At 48.9% G+C, this 20918-nt stretch overlaps 1 protein-coding gene across 2 annotated transcripts in view; it reads right to left on the reverse strand.

Moving 5' to 3' along the window:
- Positions 1 to 4494: 4494 nt before the first annotated feature.
- Positions 4495 to 20918, reverse strand: part of Cad87A (cadherin 87A) — a 47985-nt gene continuing 31561 nt past the window's right edge. The window contains exons 27-45 of one of the 2 annotated variants that reach the window (XM_077649116.1): positions 20775 to 20897; positions 20449 to 20635; positions 17876 to 18096; positions 17213 to 17410; positions 15547 to 15660; positions 15343 to 15463; positions 14862 to 15001; positions 14652 to 14784; positions 13936 to 14228; positions 12984 to 13072; positions 12807 to 12893; positions 9402 to 9534; positions 8921 to 9045; positions 8434 to 8462; positions 8317 to 8350; positions 8209 to 8232; positions 8057 to 8081; positions 7716 to 7934; positions 4495 to 6609 (exon numbers count right to left, since the gene is read on the reverse strand). In XM_077649116.1, the coding sequence (XP_077505242.1) occupies positions 6436 to 6609; positions 7716 to 7934; positions 8057 to 8081; positions 8209 to 8232; positions 8317 to 8350; positions 8434 to 8462; positions 8921 to 9045; positions 9402 to 9534; positions 12807 to 12893; positions 12984 to 13072; positions 13936 to 14228; positions 14652 to 14784; positions 14862 to 15001; positions 15343 to 15463; positions 15547 to 15660; positions 17213 to 17410; positions 17876 to 18096; positions 20449 to 20635; positions 20775 to 20897 (2469 nt within the window). In that variant the 3' untranslated portion in view covers positions 4495 to 6435. Of the gene's footprint in view, positions 6610 to 7715; positions 7935 to 8056; positions 8082 to 8208; positions 8233 to 8316; positions 8351 to 8433; positions 8463 to 8920; positions 9046 to 9397; positions 9535 to 12806; positions 12894 to 12983; positions 13073 to 13935; positions 14229 to 14651; positions 14785 to 14861; positions 15002 to 15342; positions 15464 to 15546; positions 15661 to 17212; positions 17411 to 17875; positions 18097 to 20448; positions 20636 to 20774; positions 20898 to 20918 lie in introns of both variants that reach the window. The other variant, XM_077649117.1, reaches the window with a different exon arrangement.

Below are 20918 nucleotides of genomic sequence, written 5' to 3' on the forward strand. Positions count from 1 at the left end.
ATGTTGAAGACCCCGCTTTCAAACTACAGCGTGAGAGACGCAGTTTAACACGCGTGAACGCGGGTACGTGACGAAGGCGACGACATTGCAAGTACAGCTCGAGAGCTTGGCAGTTCATACAGGCAGGATCTTAAGATTTCTCCCAACTGATCGTTCATCTGAGACAAGGGTATGAACCGACAATCGGAGTGGCATACCCTCTTAGTGATGTGCTCAGCCTTACCTCACGTCTAGTACTCTGCTGCGCTGTCTTTTTGCAATATTTTCCATGGCGTTTCCGAAAAGCTTTCTAAATAATTTAGTTAATGTGAATAGAATATATTTTAAATGTAATAAATACCATGCTTTAAAAACGCTGTGGCGATGGCTTAGCGGTCTAAAGCTGCGGCCAGCGGAACTGATCTTTTAGCTCTGCCGTAGGTTTGGATCTCGCTCCCCCGGCTAAGTTTATTTCTTTAGTGTCTTCCCCCAGTGCGATGCCGGATTTCCGCTGCAGTGGGGATCTTATGCTGTCGCTTAAAGTAAAACATTCAGGCCACTTAAAAATCAAACTGGTCGCTAAAATGCAGCAACTGGGCTGAATAATGATAATCACTAACTCCGCGAGTCTGGGGTGAACGATTCCTGTGGTGGCCATTTTCGTGCCCTAGCGCTTCAAACAGGCCGAAAAGCGGTTGTCGGTCTATCCGAAGCTTGCTTTTAGCACGTGGGCCACCTTGGTCACGTCACGTTGTGACGTCATCACAAGCTTCCCACCGGATTGCGAGCAAACTGCCCACCTTAGCAGTTCAATTAATGATTAGTCGCGAGAGATTCCTCAGGAATAACATGGGTCTCATAGGCCCCACCGATGGCAGCACCTGCCATCGCAGGGCAGTGACGCGTAGCTTAGTCACAGTACCTCTTCGCCAGGAGCCGAATCAGGACTTCCATGGATCTGTCAACGCAGAGAATTGCCCAATTCTACCGCAGTACAAGTCTAAAATGATGCAATATCACGCAAACTTACATAGTATGACATAGTAACCAAAGTAAGCCAGTTCAGGTCAAGAAAGAGTTTAGCAATTCAAGATAACCTTGCAAAACCAGGGCCAATGGTGCTAGCGCACGATAATTCGTGATTAACCTCAAGCTAAAATGCCTGTGATTTTTTGCTTGCACGTATACGCATTATCCAAACACTGAATGTCAATTCCCTACCGTGCCTGCAAGAATTTTGGTACATAAAACCAGGCGCGCGATTACGTGGTAACACTTGCCACCAAGGACAGAAATAAACTAAGAGATGTTCCTGTTATTTGGAGAGCAGTACAACTTTTTTCTTTTTTAGCATCCCGTATAATGCAAGGCGGAGCGAGCGATGATTCCGACCAAGGTGGCTAAGCTTCTGCTATATTTCCATGGTAAGACAGTGGTTGACTTTGCCTACAACATTGCGGCACCGCTTTCCTACACATCAATTCCAGCGAAAATAGAAAGATACGACTGTACTGAACTACTCACAGTGTGAATGGAAAACGTCCACTCCAACGCCGCCAGCAGGCTTTGATTTGATAGTGGAATTTCGTAGAAGCACTTTTTGCGCTGCAGCCAGTTGTTTGAAACCTCACGCCGAAACCTGACTTCGTTCCGGGAAACAAGGCTTAGAACTTTGGAATTCAATAGCCTTACTAGGTATCATTTCTGCATGCTTTATACTACACTCATATCATCTAACAGACTCAGGGCTGATAATGAAAATGCTAACTGTGGTACCACGGTTCCCATTGGACCAGCGGCTACCCGCACGACCCGACCAGTGCCTCCTTGTTAGCACTATACAGGGTCTTTCACCTAAAACTTTACGCAATTTTTAAAAGTAGGATTTTTGAGTTGAAAGAGCGCGTTTTTCGGCATATCATTCTCAGCGGCGACGGAGAAGGCGTGTGGCTCCTCGCCTTTCGTGTTCGCCACGTGTACCTCTAGACTGCAGAAACTACGTCTTCCAAGGAAACCTTTTCTCTAAGAGCTACCACTCTAAAACGGGGATTCATAACGGGCTGCACAGAAAAAAAGAGTTAGCCGGTGTACGGTTCGAGCCATCAACCTCGCCCTCAGACCGGGCATATTGTCCTTCCTCACCCTCACCTCATCATGTCTTTCCTCCCTCGCCATCACCTCATCGTGTCTTTCCTTCCTCATCCTCGTCCTCACGAATTTTCATGCGCCCATCCTCCCTCACCTCACCGAGAGAAATCCTCATGAGTTGAGGATGAGGACGCCCTCATGAGGTCTCGCCCTCGTGAGGATGCCCATCTCTGGGTACGGGCGACGGGGCTACTTTTATGACTTTCAGACGCATTTCAAAGCGTTGTGTGAACTGCCAAAGCCATCTCAATTCAAGACGCCCACCACGCCTCCCAGTCGCCCCCGATGGTTCAGCTCAGAACGAAAATTTGAGCTCGCCCAGGGTCGCACTCCTCCCAAGCGCAAGCCCACGCCCAAGCCAATATCCCAGATACCACCCAGGGCATCGCCCAGGCTCCACGCCCAGCTCAACTCCAGCTGCAAACACGGTCCCAGAAAATTTTCAGTGTTCGTGCGATGTACGCGGCGTGTTTTTTTTTTGGAGGGGGGAAGGGTTAGAACATTGGAAAAACAAAAATTTCTCCGCCGACACTGCCTCAGTGTTCAACTTAAGAGCGTTAGCTACGGGAGCTTCAAGTGTTTACATCGGTGTGCTCACCAAACGTGGGGAAGACCAAATCCAAACATCCGCTGATGTTTCCCTTCCTCGGCTAAGACACAAGCAGCGCCATCTACCTATGGGTTTTGCACTACTATTACGATTTACAGCAACCTGCGCTATATCCGGTATATTTCTTCGTTATATAAGTTAATAAACCTTATAAACCTGTGAGTCACAACACTACGAATCGTTTGACACCATCCGGAACTCCCTACGAAAAATGGTTCGGCCGTAATGGCCTACACAGTTTGGAGGCGGAAAGGTCGTCGTTGCGAATCCCACATATGTTGTGGGCTTCGTCTCAGTTATAAACTTCGTCCTCAGGAACATGCCAAGTCATTTGACACCACTTCGAACATTCTGCGTCGTACGGTTGGCCCCCAAATTTTATGCAAATTGTGGTCCCGGGAGGGGGGGTCCCACTTTGATGGCCGCTATACTGGCACGATCGAAAGTATAGGTATGAACTGAGGCGCTACGCGCCCACTGTTGCTATGTCATATAGTGTGGTCACGTGGTAGCTGTATTGGTAAATTTGACCTTCATTGCAGAGAGACTCGTCCTTGACAAACGTAAGTAGTAAGAGTTAACGCTCTTAAAAGTGTATTTTTGAAGCGACCAGAACGTCTAACAAGCCAAGTGAACAGCTATGACAGCTGCCACTATACGGCGTACAAAGGCACGAAACAAAAAGGTTGAGATAAAGCGGAAATTACGCGCACAGCGTTTCCCAAGTGCTCAATTCGAACAAACAATCATAAGCGACAAAGGCAACGCCACTGCAGAAGCGAGCACGCGATAGTAACGCTCTCAGTATGCATGATCGCATATTAAAACTGTAGCATAGCGAGATGCGTTGCGTATACGATCCGCTTGCGCGGGGAGTCACCTGAGCCTGCGCAGTCGCAATTCTGGGTCTGCGCCCTTCGCTAAACGTTGGGCAGCGGATCGTAGAAGCACATCACTCTATGCTGAGGTTCTCTGCTCGTAAAGCTCGCATCTGCGGCGAAAAGCTATGGGTGTTTTTGCGATTCAAACACCGCATACATTGAAACTGACGATGCAGTGTGGGTGTTTCGGTGCTCGTATCTTCCTTCTTCGTCCAGCTCTATTTGCAATAACAGGCAGAGAATGCAGCTCTGTACAACTGTTTTATTTTTCTCAAAAATTCACCTTAAAACACACACACAAATATATTTATATATGTATTCATAAACCGTTAATTGATGGCAACGAGTAAGCATCTATGGCAGGTCATACGCTTTGCGGCAGCTCGATGAGCGAAGATAGAAGTAGCGGGGGGCAAGAACAACACAGTATTTGGGTTTTATTTATTCTTTTTCTCGAAAGGAACCACCGCAGGAGACTCTAGTAATATGCAATAAATAACTGGTAAGGTGGGAACGGCCATCACAGATTAATACATATACACTTACCAGGTGCAGTTCTGGTTGGGCTCACATAGGCGCTGGGCCACTTCAACACACGCGTGTATTCGAGCTCTGTTTCAGTCTTGGGGTCTTGTCCCAGACTCTAAGTGCCAGCGCCGCCTGGTTGCCGATTCTGCATTCCGTCTCACACCAGTGGAAGCGCGAGGCGGTGGCTTTCGCAAGTGCATACTGTTCTCTCTCATTCGCTCGCGAACCAGCCACATAGCATTTCTCGTGACAAAATAAGCCTCGATAGATCGCCCGCAAAGAAATCCCAAATAAACAAAACTCCCATGTTATGCACGCTCACATGTAATGCCGTGCATTTTCTTTTGGTGAAGTGCATTTCTCCTTTTGTGAGCAGATCCTTTAAGGTGACGACCCTGTCACCTTTCTCGAGAATATTTTAAGCTAAGCCGGAAGTTTGACTGGGACCTGTTTCAGATGCGCTATGAAGGCTGTCTTTTAAAATGCAGTCACTCACATCGCCCGAAAACAAAAAAAAAATAATAATATACAACGCTTCCCTTCTGGAAGATCGCGTTTATCTATTACTCATTGGCACAACACGCGAATAAATATGGTCAGGCATAGCTCGGAGAGCATGCATTTTCTGTGAAAAACTGTCGTCGGTTGGCTACGAAAATTCCATATTAGTTTTATTTAAAGCAAGATGAAAAATGTACGTCTGAGGTAAAATCTGATCTGTGTGTGTGTGGTATGTGTAATATATGTATGTATATATATCCACGCGCGTGAGCTGTTTGCGCGTGTGTCCATATGTGAAGAAGAAAGAGAGATGTCGTTTATGTACATACAGGGTGATTGTTTAGTGACCGCATTTGAGAGAAGCTGCAGTTGTTTCGCGAATCCCGTCTCCGCTGCGACTCAAGCTCCTTGTACTTTCACGAAGCCATTACGAACCAGCTGTACATCGAATTAACTAGTGCTTATGTTGCAAATCAGAATACGATCACCACACATATCTGTCCAAAATTTGAAATAGTCATGCAGATCATTTGCTATCTGCAGTCGAAACTGTTCGTCGACCATGCTAAGAACGGGCAGGACATGTAGTCCCTAAGACCTGGCATCGATGTCGCATAGAACAGCCTCATGGTAAAGTTCACTTTGCGATGTCATATACTGGGACGCTCCAGGAAAGGAAAAAAAGAACGAAAGGTTGGCCCCCTGCGCCTCCGTCAGATCCGTGAAGGGTGTTTCGGTAAGCTTCGGGCCTTTGAATGCATATTTAGGCGAGGTTAGCGGAAACATTCGTGATGAATATACTTGTGGTCGCATCCTCGAAGAGATATCATTCTCGCCGAAAATTTTAACTTCACAAGGCACGGCGCCAAGATGAGGTCGAGGGAGACACTCACACGGCGCAGTCCTGAACATTGCGTTGCCTTGTCAGGCTTAAATTTGCTAAGCAAACTGGCCTTTCAACTAAACCTCCGAAATGAAGATATTTGCGTATAGCGATCGTAGCCACCCCCCCCCCCCTTTTTTTTTAAGAGGAGTAAATCTGAATCAACTAAAGAAACATACAATCACCGCGTATGAGCCTGTGCGTGTGGTGTGTGCTGGGGAAATATAGTAGACCCTCGTCAGGAAGAGAACCAAATTTTCATAAAAGCGGGAGCACGTCATGGAAAATGAGAGTCTTTCATGAATGAAGAAGTTATCGCTGTTTTATAAACCTCATGGTCGAAAAGAAATCTGCACTCATGGTGCATTACGGCCCATGCGTATAAAATGAAATAAAAACATTGTCAACAATAAATGAAGAGAGTACTCTGCGGACTGTAAAGAGCGCTCCGTGCGAAGGTCTGGTAAAAGAATACAGCCTGTCAGGATGTCGCATAAACAAGTATAGAGTGAAAAATTCTCCCTTACGCAGCGGTGCAGAAACGCTAACTGAATTGCTTGTGTGGGTATATTGTTGTTTCAGTGGCTACTGAGAAGAGAGTGAACCTAAATTTGGCCCGAAGACGATAAGCCTCGCGGAATCGGGACTCGCTGTGAAATGGAAAGATCACGCCCTTGTGGAACATTTCTCAAGCGAATACTCTCGTCAGCGTAAGCCTGCGCACAACCCAGAAAATATTCAGCACTGACTGGAATCGTCAAACACACGCAAGCACAGATTCACACATATGCACGCTCAAAAAATATATATATATATGAGGATGACACTGTTTCAGCTGCTGATTTTCCGTAGTAAAGAGTCAGTATCGCGGTGGTGGCGTCGTCGTTTCTGCATTAAATAGCGTCCTATAGCAACTCAGCCACTAGAACGGGCTCGTTACTTTTATGAGAGGGGCTTGGTTCTTGGAAGAGCCTTCCTTCTGTCGGTGTGTTCTTTCCCGTGGGCCTGAACGTGCTGAACGGGGTGCTGTCGCCGGTGGGCCGGGCGTCGCTCGAGTGCAGCTCGTGGTACTCATGGCTCTGAAAGACGTGAATAACGAGACGCGTGCAGTAGATTCGTGAGTGTTCACGCTGTAACGCTTCGGATTGATCTCCAGCTGCCTGCATGTCGTTCTCATTAGCCAGAGGCCCTCGCAGCGTAATATAATTCATTCGCCATGTTAAAGACAATGCAACTCATAAACGTTTCTTGGCTCTGCGACTGTTAAGTCTTCTCCACTGCTTGTCTCCCGAAGAAAGCGCTAGGAATTCGCCACTAGACCCATGGCCTCACACTTTACGACACAAAGCTGGGTCTAGCTTTTCACGGAGAAGTGGGGAAAGTGCCGTCCTTTTCAAAAGGCCTCTGACCACGAGACCTGCTGTTGGTCTGGTCCGTGCAGTGGAGCACCCCTATCATTTCAGTGCTCAGAAGGCCGCTTCCTGCCGTCGCAAAAATTATAGCGCTCGAGATGTCCTACGTGCCACATTGCCGGGCCCAGATACAAACTAATAATGTTTCCTATGCTCGACAACTCGTATTGAAGACATTTCACGGTCGCCAGATACCGTCGCTTCTGTGGCGCATCAGTGCCGAATATAGACCCTAGTAGAAATCTGGAAGTCAACTTCTCTGCAAAGCAAAAACTCTTTCTCCGTGGCAGAGTGGCTCGTCCTACGGGCAGAAGTTGGGTGCAGCGCTGGCAACTTCTATTGCGAGCCCTATACCCTGCACGTGTCTGGCGAGCAGAAGTTGGCACAGCTGCGCTTCATATCCCGTCGCGACTGCTGCGCACGGCAGGATTGTTGCACCTGCCAACCAATGGCTTGCCAGAGCTGTACTTAATCCCTTTATCGTGACAGCAACACACGGCAAAAGCATGCAGCAGAGACGCGCAGCATTATTCTAACTCCAGATGTCTCACGCGCTGCACCTAATTTCTGCCCCCAAAGCAGGCCGGGGCGCCATGGTCAAGGGGTTTTCGAGGTTCAGGGTTGCCGACTTCTAGATTTCTGCAACCCACCCATCGTGTGCGGCGGCGCAGCGTCCGTATGCGCCTTGGCTGTTATCGCTGAGAGCAGACATCACACTGGTCGGTCACTGTGCCTGCGTATCGGCTTCGGAGGGAGGAGAGAGCGGCCCTCACCTCGGCGGCGTCCGGCTCGCGCTGCCTGCGCGACGAGGCCGTGGGCCGGTGGCTGGTAAGGGTCGAGTAGCCGTTCCGCGACTCGGCACCCAGGTGGCTAACGCTGTTGCGCCGCAGCGTTGCGTATACGGCACTGCTAGTATCGTCGTTGAAGTTGAAGGCGGCAATGTCCGCCTCCGTGGTGACCAGGTTGTCTGGAGCCACGCTCATGCTCAGCTCCTGCGGGTGCGCGCCGGCGCGGGATTAAGGCTCCGTGATGTGCATGCGGCGCGTGCGCATCCTTCGCTTGATGACGAGGAAGAGCGGGCGCATATCAGTACAGTGGAGAACGTGCCACTCACCTGCTCTTCGTAGATCTTGAGCTTCCTGCAGGCAAAGAGAGCATAAAAGAGAGGCTTTATGAGGTTATGCAAAGTGCTACGCAGAAGAAAAAAAAAGCTCTGAACTGACTGCATGCCGGGGAGATAGACTACAGAAACAGAAGCGAACTTACTGTTCGGTCCACAGTGGGTTTTCCCTGAAAAAAGAAAAGAACAGTCGTTATTACGGCTCTGCAACGCCAACTCTGTGTAGTATATTTACAAGGCAGCAAAGTACTCACGTAGTGGTCACTGGAGGGCTTTCATCATGGCGTACTGCGTGGCAGTTGTTAAATGTTAGCCTGTCACAAGTTTGTATTCTCTTCAGAGTAAAAAAGAGGTTGAGAGTGTGTACATACCTAAGGCTTCCTTTGCTTTGTAGGCATACCTGAAAAGAATAATTTAGAAACTGAGTTAGCGAGAAACATATGCATATCCTGCCGATGTCCACAAGGAAGGGCGAAATGGACACGTGTCATTGATTATTTGTCAGTTTACTCGTCTAGTCAACGGTTCGAGTGTGTGAAAATGACCATAGACATTATCATTATCACATACCTAGTTCTATTCGTGCTTATTTGGACAACAGTAGGCAGTTATGGCATATAAAACTTGCTGCACCAATTTTCGCGCTTTTTGTAAATGAACAGCAAATTAAAATCTGCCTGCACATCTGCATCCAGAGGCATTCAGAACTCACTGACGCTAACCAAATGCCATAAAAGGTTTGGGTAGGAAATATGCGCCGTCAGTCCGCTACACGCGAAAATTACTCTGCCAGCTAAGAGAAGATGGTAGAAGAAAGAACTGTCACGCAGAACAAATACATTCTTGAGCTGAGCTTACCACGACTTCAGGCAGGTACAGCAGACCATCATGGTCACAACGCCGACAAATATCACCACCAGCATCGCGATCAGAACTGCCAAAGCCAGGTCGAACTCTTGTTTGCTGATTCCAACTCTTGCTGGCTGCGCCACAGTTTACGACATATGGACACTGTCTTACACGCAAACACACAGAAAAAAAGTCTCTCCACGCTTCTTATTTTGGATTCCCCTGATATACACGCTATGCACAGACGTCCGCGCACTTGTCGAACGGCGCACTTCGTTGCACGTTCGTGGCATTCATTGTTGCCCGCTTGGCTCGATATTAGCCTTTTGAGAAGTGAGAAGTAAGCCACGATTTACACGAATCTGCGTGCGCTATAAGATGTTATATTATTTCAAGCCCTAGGCCACTCGCAAGTGTGTGGAGCTCTGCACGCTCTTTCACGCTGGAAATGAAAACATAGAAAGGGGCAAGATTAGGAGCGTGTACTTGCCAGGACATTGTGAATTTGTAACTCTGGATTTTGGAACCGGACAAGCTTGATGTTGGAGTCCACTGCGTCGAGAACTTCCGGCGTGTGAATAACACGGTCGTTTTTGTCTAGAACATGAATGTGCAAGTCGGTCCTGGAATAGGAAAAATATGTCGACACTTAGTAGACTTTGTTAGTGTAGTGCTGCATACATGCACATTTTAATTATACAGTTTGCCGAAAACAGTTTGCGCAAAAAGAAAACGTCGCAGTGAAATCTCAATAATACGAATTTCCCAGGACACTATTAAAATACTCGTCTTAGCTGAAATTTGTATTACCCTAAATAAACCGGTCCACGAACACTGAAGCTAAGTAAATGCATTTTAGAGCTCTGCTTTTCGTTACTTTCGGGTTGGGAAGTCCGTGATTCTCCACTCGAACTTTGTTCCCTCCGATTCCTATTGATCCTTTGGATTGCGTACAAATGATTAGGTCCAACCTTACCGGCTTAGTGTATTAATCAGCGAAAGCTGGTTGGCTGCGTTTTCATGGAGGCAAAACGCTAAGGCGCCCGTGTGCTGTGCGATGCCAACAGTTGGGCAAGATGAATCTGCTCACACTGAACTGCGTAACAGCGCAATACAAGGCGATGGCGGAGGAAGAGCACAAAAAATGGTTCGCGCGCGCGTGTGAGCGTGCGTGTGTGTGTCTGTGCATCTATGCGTGTGCGTGTGTGCTTGTGTGTGTGCGTGTATGCGTGCGTGTGCCTTGCGCTGTTGGTGTGGTGTTTAAGATTCCGTTCAAATGTGGGTCTGTGTGCATAGGCCAAACAGGGCGCTGTAAATGACAGGCCCAGAGAGCATGCCAATTCCCTGGGCGCAAGTGGCGGCTCAAAGCTCTCTTTGGATTGCCTTAAATGCAAACACTACACTGACAGGAGTAAGAAGAAGAAACAGCAGTGCCATCCTACCCGCCGCGGTGGCTGAGTGGTTAGGGCGCTCGGCTACTGATCCGGAGTTCCCGGGTTCGAACCCGACCACGGCGGCTGCGTTTTTAAGGATGCAAAACGCTAAGGCGCCCGTGTGCTGTGCACGTTAAAGATCCCCAGGTGGCCGAAAGTATTCCGGAGCCCTCCACTAGGGCACCTCTTCCTTACTTCTTTCACTCCCTCCTTTATCCCTTCCCTTACGGCGCGGTTCAAGTGTCCAACGATATACGAGACAGATACTGCGCCATTTCCTTTCCCCCAAAACCAATTATTATTATTATGTGCTATCCTCTCCTCCGTTCTACGGTTGTTATCGGGCGAGCTTCCGATAGGCAATCCCGGGAAATTGTAGAGGCCCTCAAAAGTAGTACTATGGAAAGCTGCGTGAGTAAGGCATCAGCAGCCCTTCTCAAAAAAGAACTTGATTTTCTTCGCAATAGATAACCAGTTTTTGCTGTTCCTTGTTTCTGTGCTATTCCGCCAATTTCTGATAGGACGCTGCTTCTGTCTGTCCTTGATGCAATTTTTACTGTGCCTATGTGCGTGCTCTTTTTTTCCCACACGTGGTGCTCCGGATATTGCACGCTTGCGCCCTTTTTGTTTCTTAAGGCGGTGTATCGTTTCTGAAAATACAGTCGCAAGTTCGCGCTCGCGCGTGTGTGTGTGTGTGTGTGTGTGTGTGTGTGTGTGTGTGTGTGTGTGTGTGTGTGTGTGTGTGTGTGTGTGTGTGTGTGTGTGTGTGTGTGTGTGTGTGTGTGTGTGTGTGTGTGTGTGTGTGTGCGCGTGTGTGTGTGCGCGTGTGTGTGTGTGTGTTTGTGTGTGTGTGTGTGTGTGTGTGTGTGTGTGCGTGTGTGTGTGTGTGTGTGTGTGTGTGTGTGTGTGTGTGTGTGTGTGTGTGTGTGTGTGTGTGTGTGTGTGTGTGTGTGTGTGTGTGTGTGTGTGTGTGTGTGTGTGTGTGTGTGTGTGTGTGTGTGTGTGTGTGTGTGTGTGTGTGTGTGTGTGTGTGTGTGTGTGTGTGTGTGTGTGTGTGTGTGTGTGTGTGTGTGTTTCTCCCTCCCGTCCTGTTTTAATCTGCGCAAAGTTTTCCTGTGTTAACTTATCACGGTTGTAAACATCTTTTGTCCGATCCCTGCGCTGTTGTATCCACCTCTTCTTTTGTGCCGTCATTGCGCTGTTAATATGAAAGTACGTAACCAACTCGCCCAAAATATTGTATTATGACCCTTTCATTTCGTTACGATGTTGTCGATTGTCGTAACCCCACAGGCAGCCGTACAGGTGCGTCAGCTCCGAAAACGAAATGCATAACCGATGCTGTAATCCTGACTTCTTACCGCTTTGTAATGAACAAGATACGATCATTGTGTGGAGGCTGCTGTTAGGGGTCTGCTAGTTCACACATGCAAGTAGAGTTTGAGGCACGGGCTGTGGGTTCCGCGGTCTGGCGTACGACGTAGAAGCGGCGGTGCTGGATATATTGCGCTGATCTGCCCTGCGACCGGCACCAACTGACGCTGACGTTTGCCCGGCGACTCACTGTTCATGTGATCCACCATGGAAAAGCTTTCGTACCAATTCAAAACGTGCATACTGGCCAAGACACCTCGATTTTTGGCTCGTCCATGGTCGTGTCGTCGAGATTTCTCAGTACTGTCCCGCAAATTCAGGACACGCTTTAGTGCCAATGACAGAACTCGTTTGCGTGACAATTCCTGTTTCCCGTTGTAGGGGCTGGTTCTTTCAATGTTTGGTCTGGAACACTCACCAAGACTCACTGGCTGAAACATGGTTACTAGCGCTAAAACACAAGGGAGAGCGAAAAGATACCGACGGGACGCACGCTAGACATCAACGGAAGTTTATTAGAAGAATCCATTGTTGTGATAAATCTTGCAGCAGGCTTTACTTTCTGATGCCTTCTTCTAATTGATGTTACCGTACTCGGTCATCAATGTCTGCTGCCGCCTTGTAAACGGCTCCAGGGCCCAGTCAAGTTGTAGGCAGCAACTTTTAGCCCTGGAGACCGTCCAATATTCTGGTAAATAAAGATTTGAATTGAATTGAATTGAATTGAAAAGATGCACAATGCCCCTTCACGCATGCTCGAGAAACTCGGAAAATTTTCCCTTATACGCGATAGCACGCATTCGCCGCTACACACGAGAAACAAAACCAAAATTCACAACACGTTGAAGCGCGTGCTTTTTGCCGGCTAAGCTATTTCTTTTGTCGTGAGGGCTATTGACAGGGTGCTCACGCACTTGTCTCCTGCTTTTTCAATAAAAAAAAACCCCTCAAATATCTCTGTCTACCTGCTTTCCGAACGGAAGGTAGACAGGCAGACAGAGAGAGCATTTTTTAGCTCTAGTAATAATGTTTCAGCCAGTGAATCAAAAGCGCCAAATAGCCCGTCTTTCTTCTTTAAACATACTCACCAAGACTTGACAAGCTTTCCTTTGTCATTTACATGGTACTTGAGCTTGTCGATTACTACTGTTCCTCCCGTGGCATTTGAAAGAACACTGAAAAAAAAAGGAATATATAGCTAAGCAAGCATTACATCACAGCTCACGGAGGTAGAGACTGTGTCATCTTAACAGAACGGCACGTACGCTACGACTCTTCTTTGGTCCCGGTACACTTCCTCCGGAGGTTGAGCAATTATTACTCGCACCAGTTGCTCGGGCTCGTATATCCACACCTTGAGCAGAAGAACGAAACGCAAAAAGTGTTGGAGGTTAGTGGCCGCTTTGAGCTGTGGCAGACAATGAGTTTGTGAGTGTGCATGACCATGTTTTATAATCGTTGTCTGGAGTAGCACGCCAGGTACGTCAAGTATCTCCAGTCGCCATTAAAGTGAGCCTGCTACGTCGTAAAACGGTGAAGATGAAAGATCCCCTGCCGCCCGTGGTTACCCCTTCTATATGAAACAGTAGCGGGCACACTTTTGACACACCGCTCTGCCCACATATATACTACACGGCACTCCTCGGTGTAGTGTCTTTTGCAAAAAAACTTGAGTGCAAACAAGGCTCACAGTGGTGCATGCAATAAAGTTCTTAGAGAGCACAGCCACTACTAATTGTCCCAACTAAATACACTAACGAGGGCACAGCATGCGCGACTAAGAGCAGGAAAAATAATACAACACCAGAATATGGAGTGACTGACTCGTTTACTTCTGCACCTCGGCGTATACTGTATAATGCATTATCGCACTGGCTTTGTTCACAATTTCTCAAGATGCGCTAGCGTGTAGTTAAGTATAGGACACAAAGCAATTGCTCATTTCAGCGTTTCTTAGTTTCGGGGCGCACAAGGTGTGCCCCGAAACTAAGAAACGCTAAGAAACTAAGAAACACAAGGTGTGCCCCGAAACTAGGTGCGCTCAGTGGCAAGGGCTCGACTAGCGACACGTACCGAGCGATCGTCAGCCAAAGAATGCACACTCCGAGTTAAGAGCCAGTGGATGCAGGTAAGCTCGAGAGCAGAGGTTGAGCTTCACAGCTTGAGCTCATTTGGAAGCACATCCATAGCAGCACGCGGAGGGAGGCGGGGGTGTACCTTGAGCGTCGTGCGCGCAGCCCTGTGCGGTGGCGACGTCTCCTTTGCCTCGAGGGCCACGGTGAAGCGTGCCTGGCTGTACTGGGCCATGGGATGCGTGGCGCACACGCGGCCGTCTGCTGAAACGTTGAACGAGGCCGGAATAGGCCGGATGCCTCCCGTTGAGCCCGGCAGAAAAAGCGTCACGTGTTCGATTCGGTACGCAATGGCCGCGCCGTCCGCCGTCTCTTCGTCCGGGTCCCGGGCCCGCACCGTGAACACCGTGTCCCCTTCCACGGCAGTGAACCGCAGCCCTACAACACAGAGCCGCTCCACTGTGACTGACTGGCTTGCAGTACGTCTCTCGCAGCGCCGCAGTTCTTCTGCGCCGGTATACGCAATTACATAAGTATTCAGAGTATAACTAGGCTGCAATCTCACAAGTTGCACCTGCGTATAGTTTCGCCAAGGTTTTGAAATGGCGAATGACTCTACGAATCAACTGAGATCTGGTTGCATGTGGCCCAAACTCGTGGCGCTCAAAAAATAAAACATCAAAACAAGACATGAGGCATTGCTGCACGGTCTGAAATTTTATGGGTTTTTTTTCACAGACCTTTGACGACCTGATTGTGCGTGGAGAACAATCACATGGAGGCTACTTAATTTTTACATTATCATGCCGCCATCCCAAAGGCTACCAAAGTGGGGATAGGATCTCTGGGTTTTCACATTACCTGCATAGTACGGGGCATTTATGAAGACAGGGGCGTTGTCGTTTACGTCGTCGATGTGAACATTGACCAGGGCCACAGTGCGGTCAGACTCGCTGTAGCTCCGTATGCTGGGCGGAAGGCCATCAGCCTGCCTCTGCAAAGCCACAAGAACACGTCAAGCCTTACGTGCTATGTACTGCTCGGTGTGGACGCTACATGACGGGAACGTACCGTGTAGACCAGGTAGTCGGGGTTGCTCGTGGCTTTCACCACTAGTTCAAACAGGTCCTTGGATTCGCGGTCGAACGAGGCGTTCGAGTAGATGGTACCCTGCATCTTGTCTATCGTGAACTGTGTGTCCCAATTTCCATCTGCAGGAACCACATGCATCACTGTTACTTCAATGCCAGATACCTCTGATACTGCAGGCATTTGACTACAGCGTGGCATTGCGTCACAGCGTGTATTACTTAAGGCGAACGCGAACAGGAGAGTGGAAAGGCAGTACGCTACATTCAGAGACTGCCTGCACCCCTTCTGTTCCGTCATCGGCTAAACTGTTGCACTTTTTTTTCGAAATGCAAAACAAATTTGCCCAACGCTCAACGTTATGACGTACTGCTAGTACATATAAAGGCTTTTGCCAACTGTCAAGCATAGGTGCATGGGAACACTAAGGGCAGCAGTTGTGGCACGAAGGTCGGTGTCTTACCGATAATGTAGTAATAGACCATGGCATTTTCTCCGACGTCTTGGTCAATCGCCGTTACCCTTCCAACGGGAAAGCCGGGGTCTAAGTTTTCCTTGATGTGAAACACGTAAGGGTTCGTCGACTGTAACAGAGCAATAAATAAAATAAAATTAGGCGGACTACTCAGCTACCGAAAGAAATAAGCAACTGTAAAGAGGACAGTACCCGTGTGCGAGGAAACAAAGGCGCATTGTCGTCGATATCCTTCAGGACGACCGTGAGGAACCGTAGCGTTTCAAACGGGGCGGGAGTACCGTGGTCTTTAGCGACGAGCACCAGCTATAATTGGAGAAAGCGGTAAAAAAAATTACTGGACCTGCGACACGAATTTTCGTATTTCTAAATAAATCGCTGTTTCTGACCTATGGTCCCAAAGTTTTCCGATTTTAATGGGTTCGGTCCCGAACAAGCGACACACTTTTAATCTTTGTGTGCAGTGAGTCACTGCGAACTGAGTTTCAGTTCTGCTCTAAAACCTTCGTCGTGTCCTGGCTGTGCGCAACGAAGCCTTGCTGCAGAAATGCCTTCAGCTTGCTTCTCGCTTTCCCAATCATGCACTGAGCCACAATAAACGCGTGGCTATCTTTGTACGCACACCTTTAACGGGGTCCTGAACATCTCGACAAACCATTCGCGGTCAGTGTGGCACCTTCCGAGAGCGACTCCGTATTAAAGCAATCAGAATTTTTTTCTAAGGGGTTAACGAAAGCGGGGAGAAATTGAAGATGTAATTGCAGAGTCGCTCACTGCAAATTTCTCTGCATTTAGCCATCGGTTAGCCAAACCTCCTCCCCCCCGAGCTCTCCTTGGCCTACACCACTGGCGAAGAGACTTGCGCGGCGGTGCGGGATGTGTGAGAAAATTCGAGCAAGCTTGAGCACGTGACAGGCCACTTTCTGCCGGAGGTGTGTCATTCACTAAAAGAAGTAGGAGGGCTGTTGTTGACAATTTCAACAAACCACATTTGTTAATTTACCTGCCGCGATACCTCAGTATAGGTATGGCGCCGCAGGCCTTCTAAGGCCAAGGCGGAGGATGAAGTAAGTCCAAGCCATGGCAGCCGCATTTCGATAGAGGAGAAATACAAAAGACGCCCGTGCGCTGTGCAACGTCAGCGCACGTTCAAGAATGCCAGCCGCTACGGCGTTTCTCACAGCGTGGGTGTAGCTTCGGAACCTTACTTGTTAATTTGAATGGCATAAAAAATTACGGAGCAGTTAGGCGCACTTTAGTGCGACTTAATTTTCGGTATGTTTGTTTGTTCTGCTGATTTTGTGCCGACATCATCTCGACCATCGACCAGAAGCTGGCGCATGTTGGCATCTGTGAGCTGACGTCACTTCCCTGGATGCCCTCTCTTGTCTATGGGCTGCGAACAGCACCTCGCAAATCGGAAGCACGAGGGTGTGGCACCGTTGTAAGAAACACAGGAGAGCTTGACTTGGCGGTGCATCATTTCCGAGCAGGCCGTCGACCGTCGGGCAGTGTTACTTCGCTAAGATGATTCCGACGACCTCACTCTATCTGCTGAATATGCTTACATGTTACGCTAGAAGGCGGGGATGGTTCAGAGCACCTAGAGCTCCTATATATGCTCCAGTAACGAGCACCTTTAGCTCACGCGAATATCTTGCGACACATCAGTGTCTAGAAATTTCCAAAACAACCCCATTGAGGTCCGCTCTGCAAGCTAGCAGACAAATCAGGTCACAAAAAGCTACAAGGATGAATTAAACAACGAACATTAATTTCTTTCGTTCATGCCAGTAGCCTTCACATGTGGCTGGCGAGAGCACGGCACGATAGTCGAGTGCTTTAGAGCTCGGCTTACCTCGTAGCGCGGCCTGACTTCCCTGTCGAGGACGGCCTTGGCATGGATTTCTCCGGTAACTTCGTCGATGCGAAACTCGTCCGTTTCTGCGACGTTCCTGTCTCCAACTTTGAAGTAGTAAGAGATGCGCCCGTTGTCGCCGTGGTCCTTGTCCATGGCCTCGACAGTCATTATGATTTGGCTCGAGAGGGTCTGGTTCTGAAACGGACGTATTGCGTCAACCGCGCTATTCACTGTTTGATTTGGCTCGGCACTGTTTCGGCTTTCTTCAGCTAGCTATGACGCGTGTTTAGGGGATAACAACTGTCCTTCTGAACAATATCGTGTGCGATTGTGTGTGGGATTTTCTTACCAATGAATTTATTTTTGATACCGTGCACTCAACGCTGGACAAGAGCGATCACCTTCTATACTTCTTAAAGCGAAGACACGACAGTAGTACTATCGATCCTGAGCCAGTATAATGCAGAAGTTAGCAGTGAGGCACTACTGCCTATGCCAAGTGTCGACTGATCGATGTTTGCTACAACAGCGGTGCAGGGTGCTTGACTTATTTGCAAAAGACGAAAAGAACTGGAATAGAACCATTACAGAATTTCCGGGCCCAGAGGTCAGTAGCATGGCCGGAAAGGGAAGTGGACGACCACATGCCCTCATTCTAACCTCGAGCACTTCCACGGTGGCGTTGGGTAGGGAGGGTGTCACGAAATGTGGCTTGTCCAGATTTATTTCGATCAGCCTGATGAGCACCACGCAGTTGTCCGTGTTCGGTCCAGTGCCGGCGCCGTCGCGTGCCTCCAACCCGATGCGGTACTCCTTGCGACTGCTCTCCAGCTTCTTCACGGGGTACACGATTCCAGTCTTGGGGTTGACGGCGAGAACTCCTGCATAGGAACCGCGGGTTAGCGCTGACGCACGTGACCTGGCGGTCCTGAAAGTTGCTTCAAAATCCGCCTGATAGGTGGCGCCGCTGCCAAAATCAGTTGGCTGGAAGTGTCAGACTTTGCGCTGACATAATGCGCCGGAATATCTTATAGGCTAGTCAAGAATTGTTGACATCTCGATATGCAAGCGGCAGAGTTATACGCACTGCATTTTGGCGCGGCACGGAGAGCTCGCGCTAGGCCCGCCGCCATTAAAATCATGCCATCGTCATCTGTCATGTAGTCCTGTTTTCATCGCCTTGTCGTCATGTAACATTTGGTGGAGGTGCGGGGTGATCAGCACCATCCTAGTCCAGGAGTTTTGCCGTCCTACGTCTGCCATGGTCGTCGGTCGTGTGTTCCTGTCCGCACCGCCCGGCCGTGCCCCAGACCGCCAGACCAGAACCGACCTCGCCCATTCTGCCCCGTCCCCACGCCCCGACCAGAAGGCACGACTACTTGACGACGACGCCCCAACTAGAACCTATGACCCCACAAGCCCGAGAATCCGCCAGCTGTTCGATCACAGCCCCTGCCCATGCCATCCGGTGCGTTCATAGGTCTCGGCCGTCGGCTCAAGGTGACCTATGGCCCAGAAGCTTCCTCGACCCTCGCTCATCCGATCGTCGTCTGCTCATCTCTTTCACGTTACGTGACGGCAAGGCGATGAAAACAGGACCACATGACAGATGCCTATGGCATGATTTTAATGGCGGCGGACCTAGCGTGAGCGCTCCGTTCCGCGCCGCTACCCATTCTGTTTTCTTCTAGTGCGCGACAATATGATGCTGCGCCTCTTTGCCAGGAGAAAATGCGTGCTCAATCCAGGTTGAGGAAGGAGGCCGGTTTTATGTCGCAAAAATACACCACTACTGCTTTCTCCTCCTTCTTCCGTGGATGAACGAGGTCTTATCATAGAAGCATTTATTAATGGGCCTTGCTTTTCCACCAGGAAACAATGTAGTAAAAGCGGCAGGTAGCGCTCTGAAACTTCGGCAAACGAAAGCAGCAAGATGAAAATTGAAGGAATAGTTCTGAAATTCGTACAAAATTTTCATTTTTCAACAGATCGCTACCTCAAGCAAGGCAGGATCCCGGGTACGCGAAAAAAAAAGGGAAGGGGGAGAGGGGTCGGCCGTCGGTTAAATGCAAAGTTCACTAGTCTGTGATACCCTTTCAGATGCTGTGCTCCTCTCACCTACAGGAGGTGTTTGCATAGAGAAAAGCAAGTCCTGACGTTCAGGAGACCAGGATTTTGCTCAGCTTTATTTCATGTTTTGCGCACTTACTATCGAACTTCACTGAAAGCATGAACAATCGCGTTGATAAATGAAGTGACCAACGTTCCGATCACATGAGTGCAGAGAAACGAATGAGGAACGGGCCTTACGCCCTCGAATGCAACACGCTACAAGATATGATAGACGTCAGAAAAGCCAGAAGCGCACTGGCTGTGTGCATGCTGCTGAGAGCTCGGAAAAAATGAGCAAACCTTGGAAGGCCTGCAGGAATGCAGCTTTACCATACTCGAACGCTGTGCGCGCATGTCGAGACTACTTGCAAAAGTGCGTTAAGATTTAGATTGGCTTTTAATAGCGTTGAGCTCGGTAGCAAAGAACGCTTGCTAGAATGTGCTGTTGAGAACACGTTGTACTCCCACATGAACGTTTAAAACTGCTTTTTTTTTGTCGACGTTAACAGATGGGAGGAGAGCAGAGTGGGTTAGGGAACAAACGTGGGTTAGGGAACAAACGTGGGTTAATGATACCCTAACTGAAATCAGGAACAGGAAATGGACATGGGCAAGGCATGTAATACGAAGAGAAGGTGACCGGTGGTAACTTAGAGCAACGGATTGGATTCCAAGAGAAGGGAGACGTCGCCGGGAGAAGTGGAGAGCCACAGATGAGATTAGAAAATTTGCGCAGGTAGGTTGGCTGCAACTGGCCCAGGACAGAGCCAGTCAGAGATTATTGGGCGAAGCCTTTGCCCTGCCGCGGACGTAGCTTGACTGTTGCTGATGATGATTGTGGTTACATTAATGATTATGCTGATACAGCAGCATTTCGTACCGAGGATTTTTGCGCAATCATTATATGAGTCACGCGCGGCGCATGTGTAAGGCACACTTGTGCACTTGTATTTTTGACGGTCGTGTTTTCGCGATTGCAGGTATTTACTTCCATAAATAGAAGAAATCCAATGTCTCCAGAATGTTCCGTATATAGTCCATAAGCGGCACAGGTATAGTCGGTGGCATAGTCAAGGCGGCCTCTCTGATCATGCAGCTGCGAGCGTCCACTGCTAGCTTACCGTTTTCGTTTCCAGCGACGATGGAGTAGCGGACTTCGGCGTTGATCCCTTCATCCGCATCCGTTGCCGAAACCTGAACGATGCTCTGCGCAGACTCGAGCGGGCTGTTGGCGACGAACGAAGCCTCGTAAGTCTTTTTCGTGAACACGGGAGGACTGTCATTGTCGTCGAGCAGGGTAAGGTACACCTGCGGGGTTGCAAGAAATTTCTTCTTGCTTTTGTCTTCCCTGAAGTAGTGACTGCTAATCGGAATACTGTACAGGCGAGCCGTGTCCTATAGAGTAATATTTTTTCTCATTTTAATAGATAAAGAAATGTCTACTCACCGGAACGGAGACCGACCTCCTCGTCGTTGCATCGTTTCCCATGTCAGTGGCTACCACTTGAAGGGTGATTGCAGGAGTGATCTCTCTGTCTAAATTGGCCATTCCCGCGACACTTATCTCGCCCTGAAATTGTCAGTCATGCTT

This window comes from Amblyomma americanum, chromosome 1 (assembly GCF_052857255.1).
Source record: "Amblyomma americanum isolate KBUSLIRL-KWMA chromosome 1, ASM5285725v1, whole genome shotgun sequence".
Lineage (NCBI taxonomy): Eukaryota > Metazoa > Arthropoda > Arachnida > Ixodida > Ixodidae > Amblyomma > Amblyomma americanum.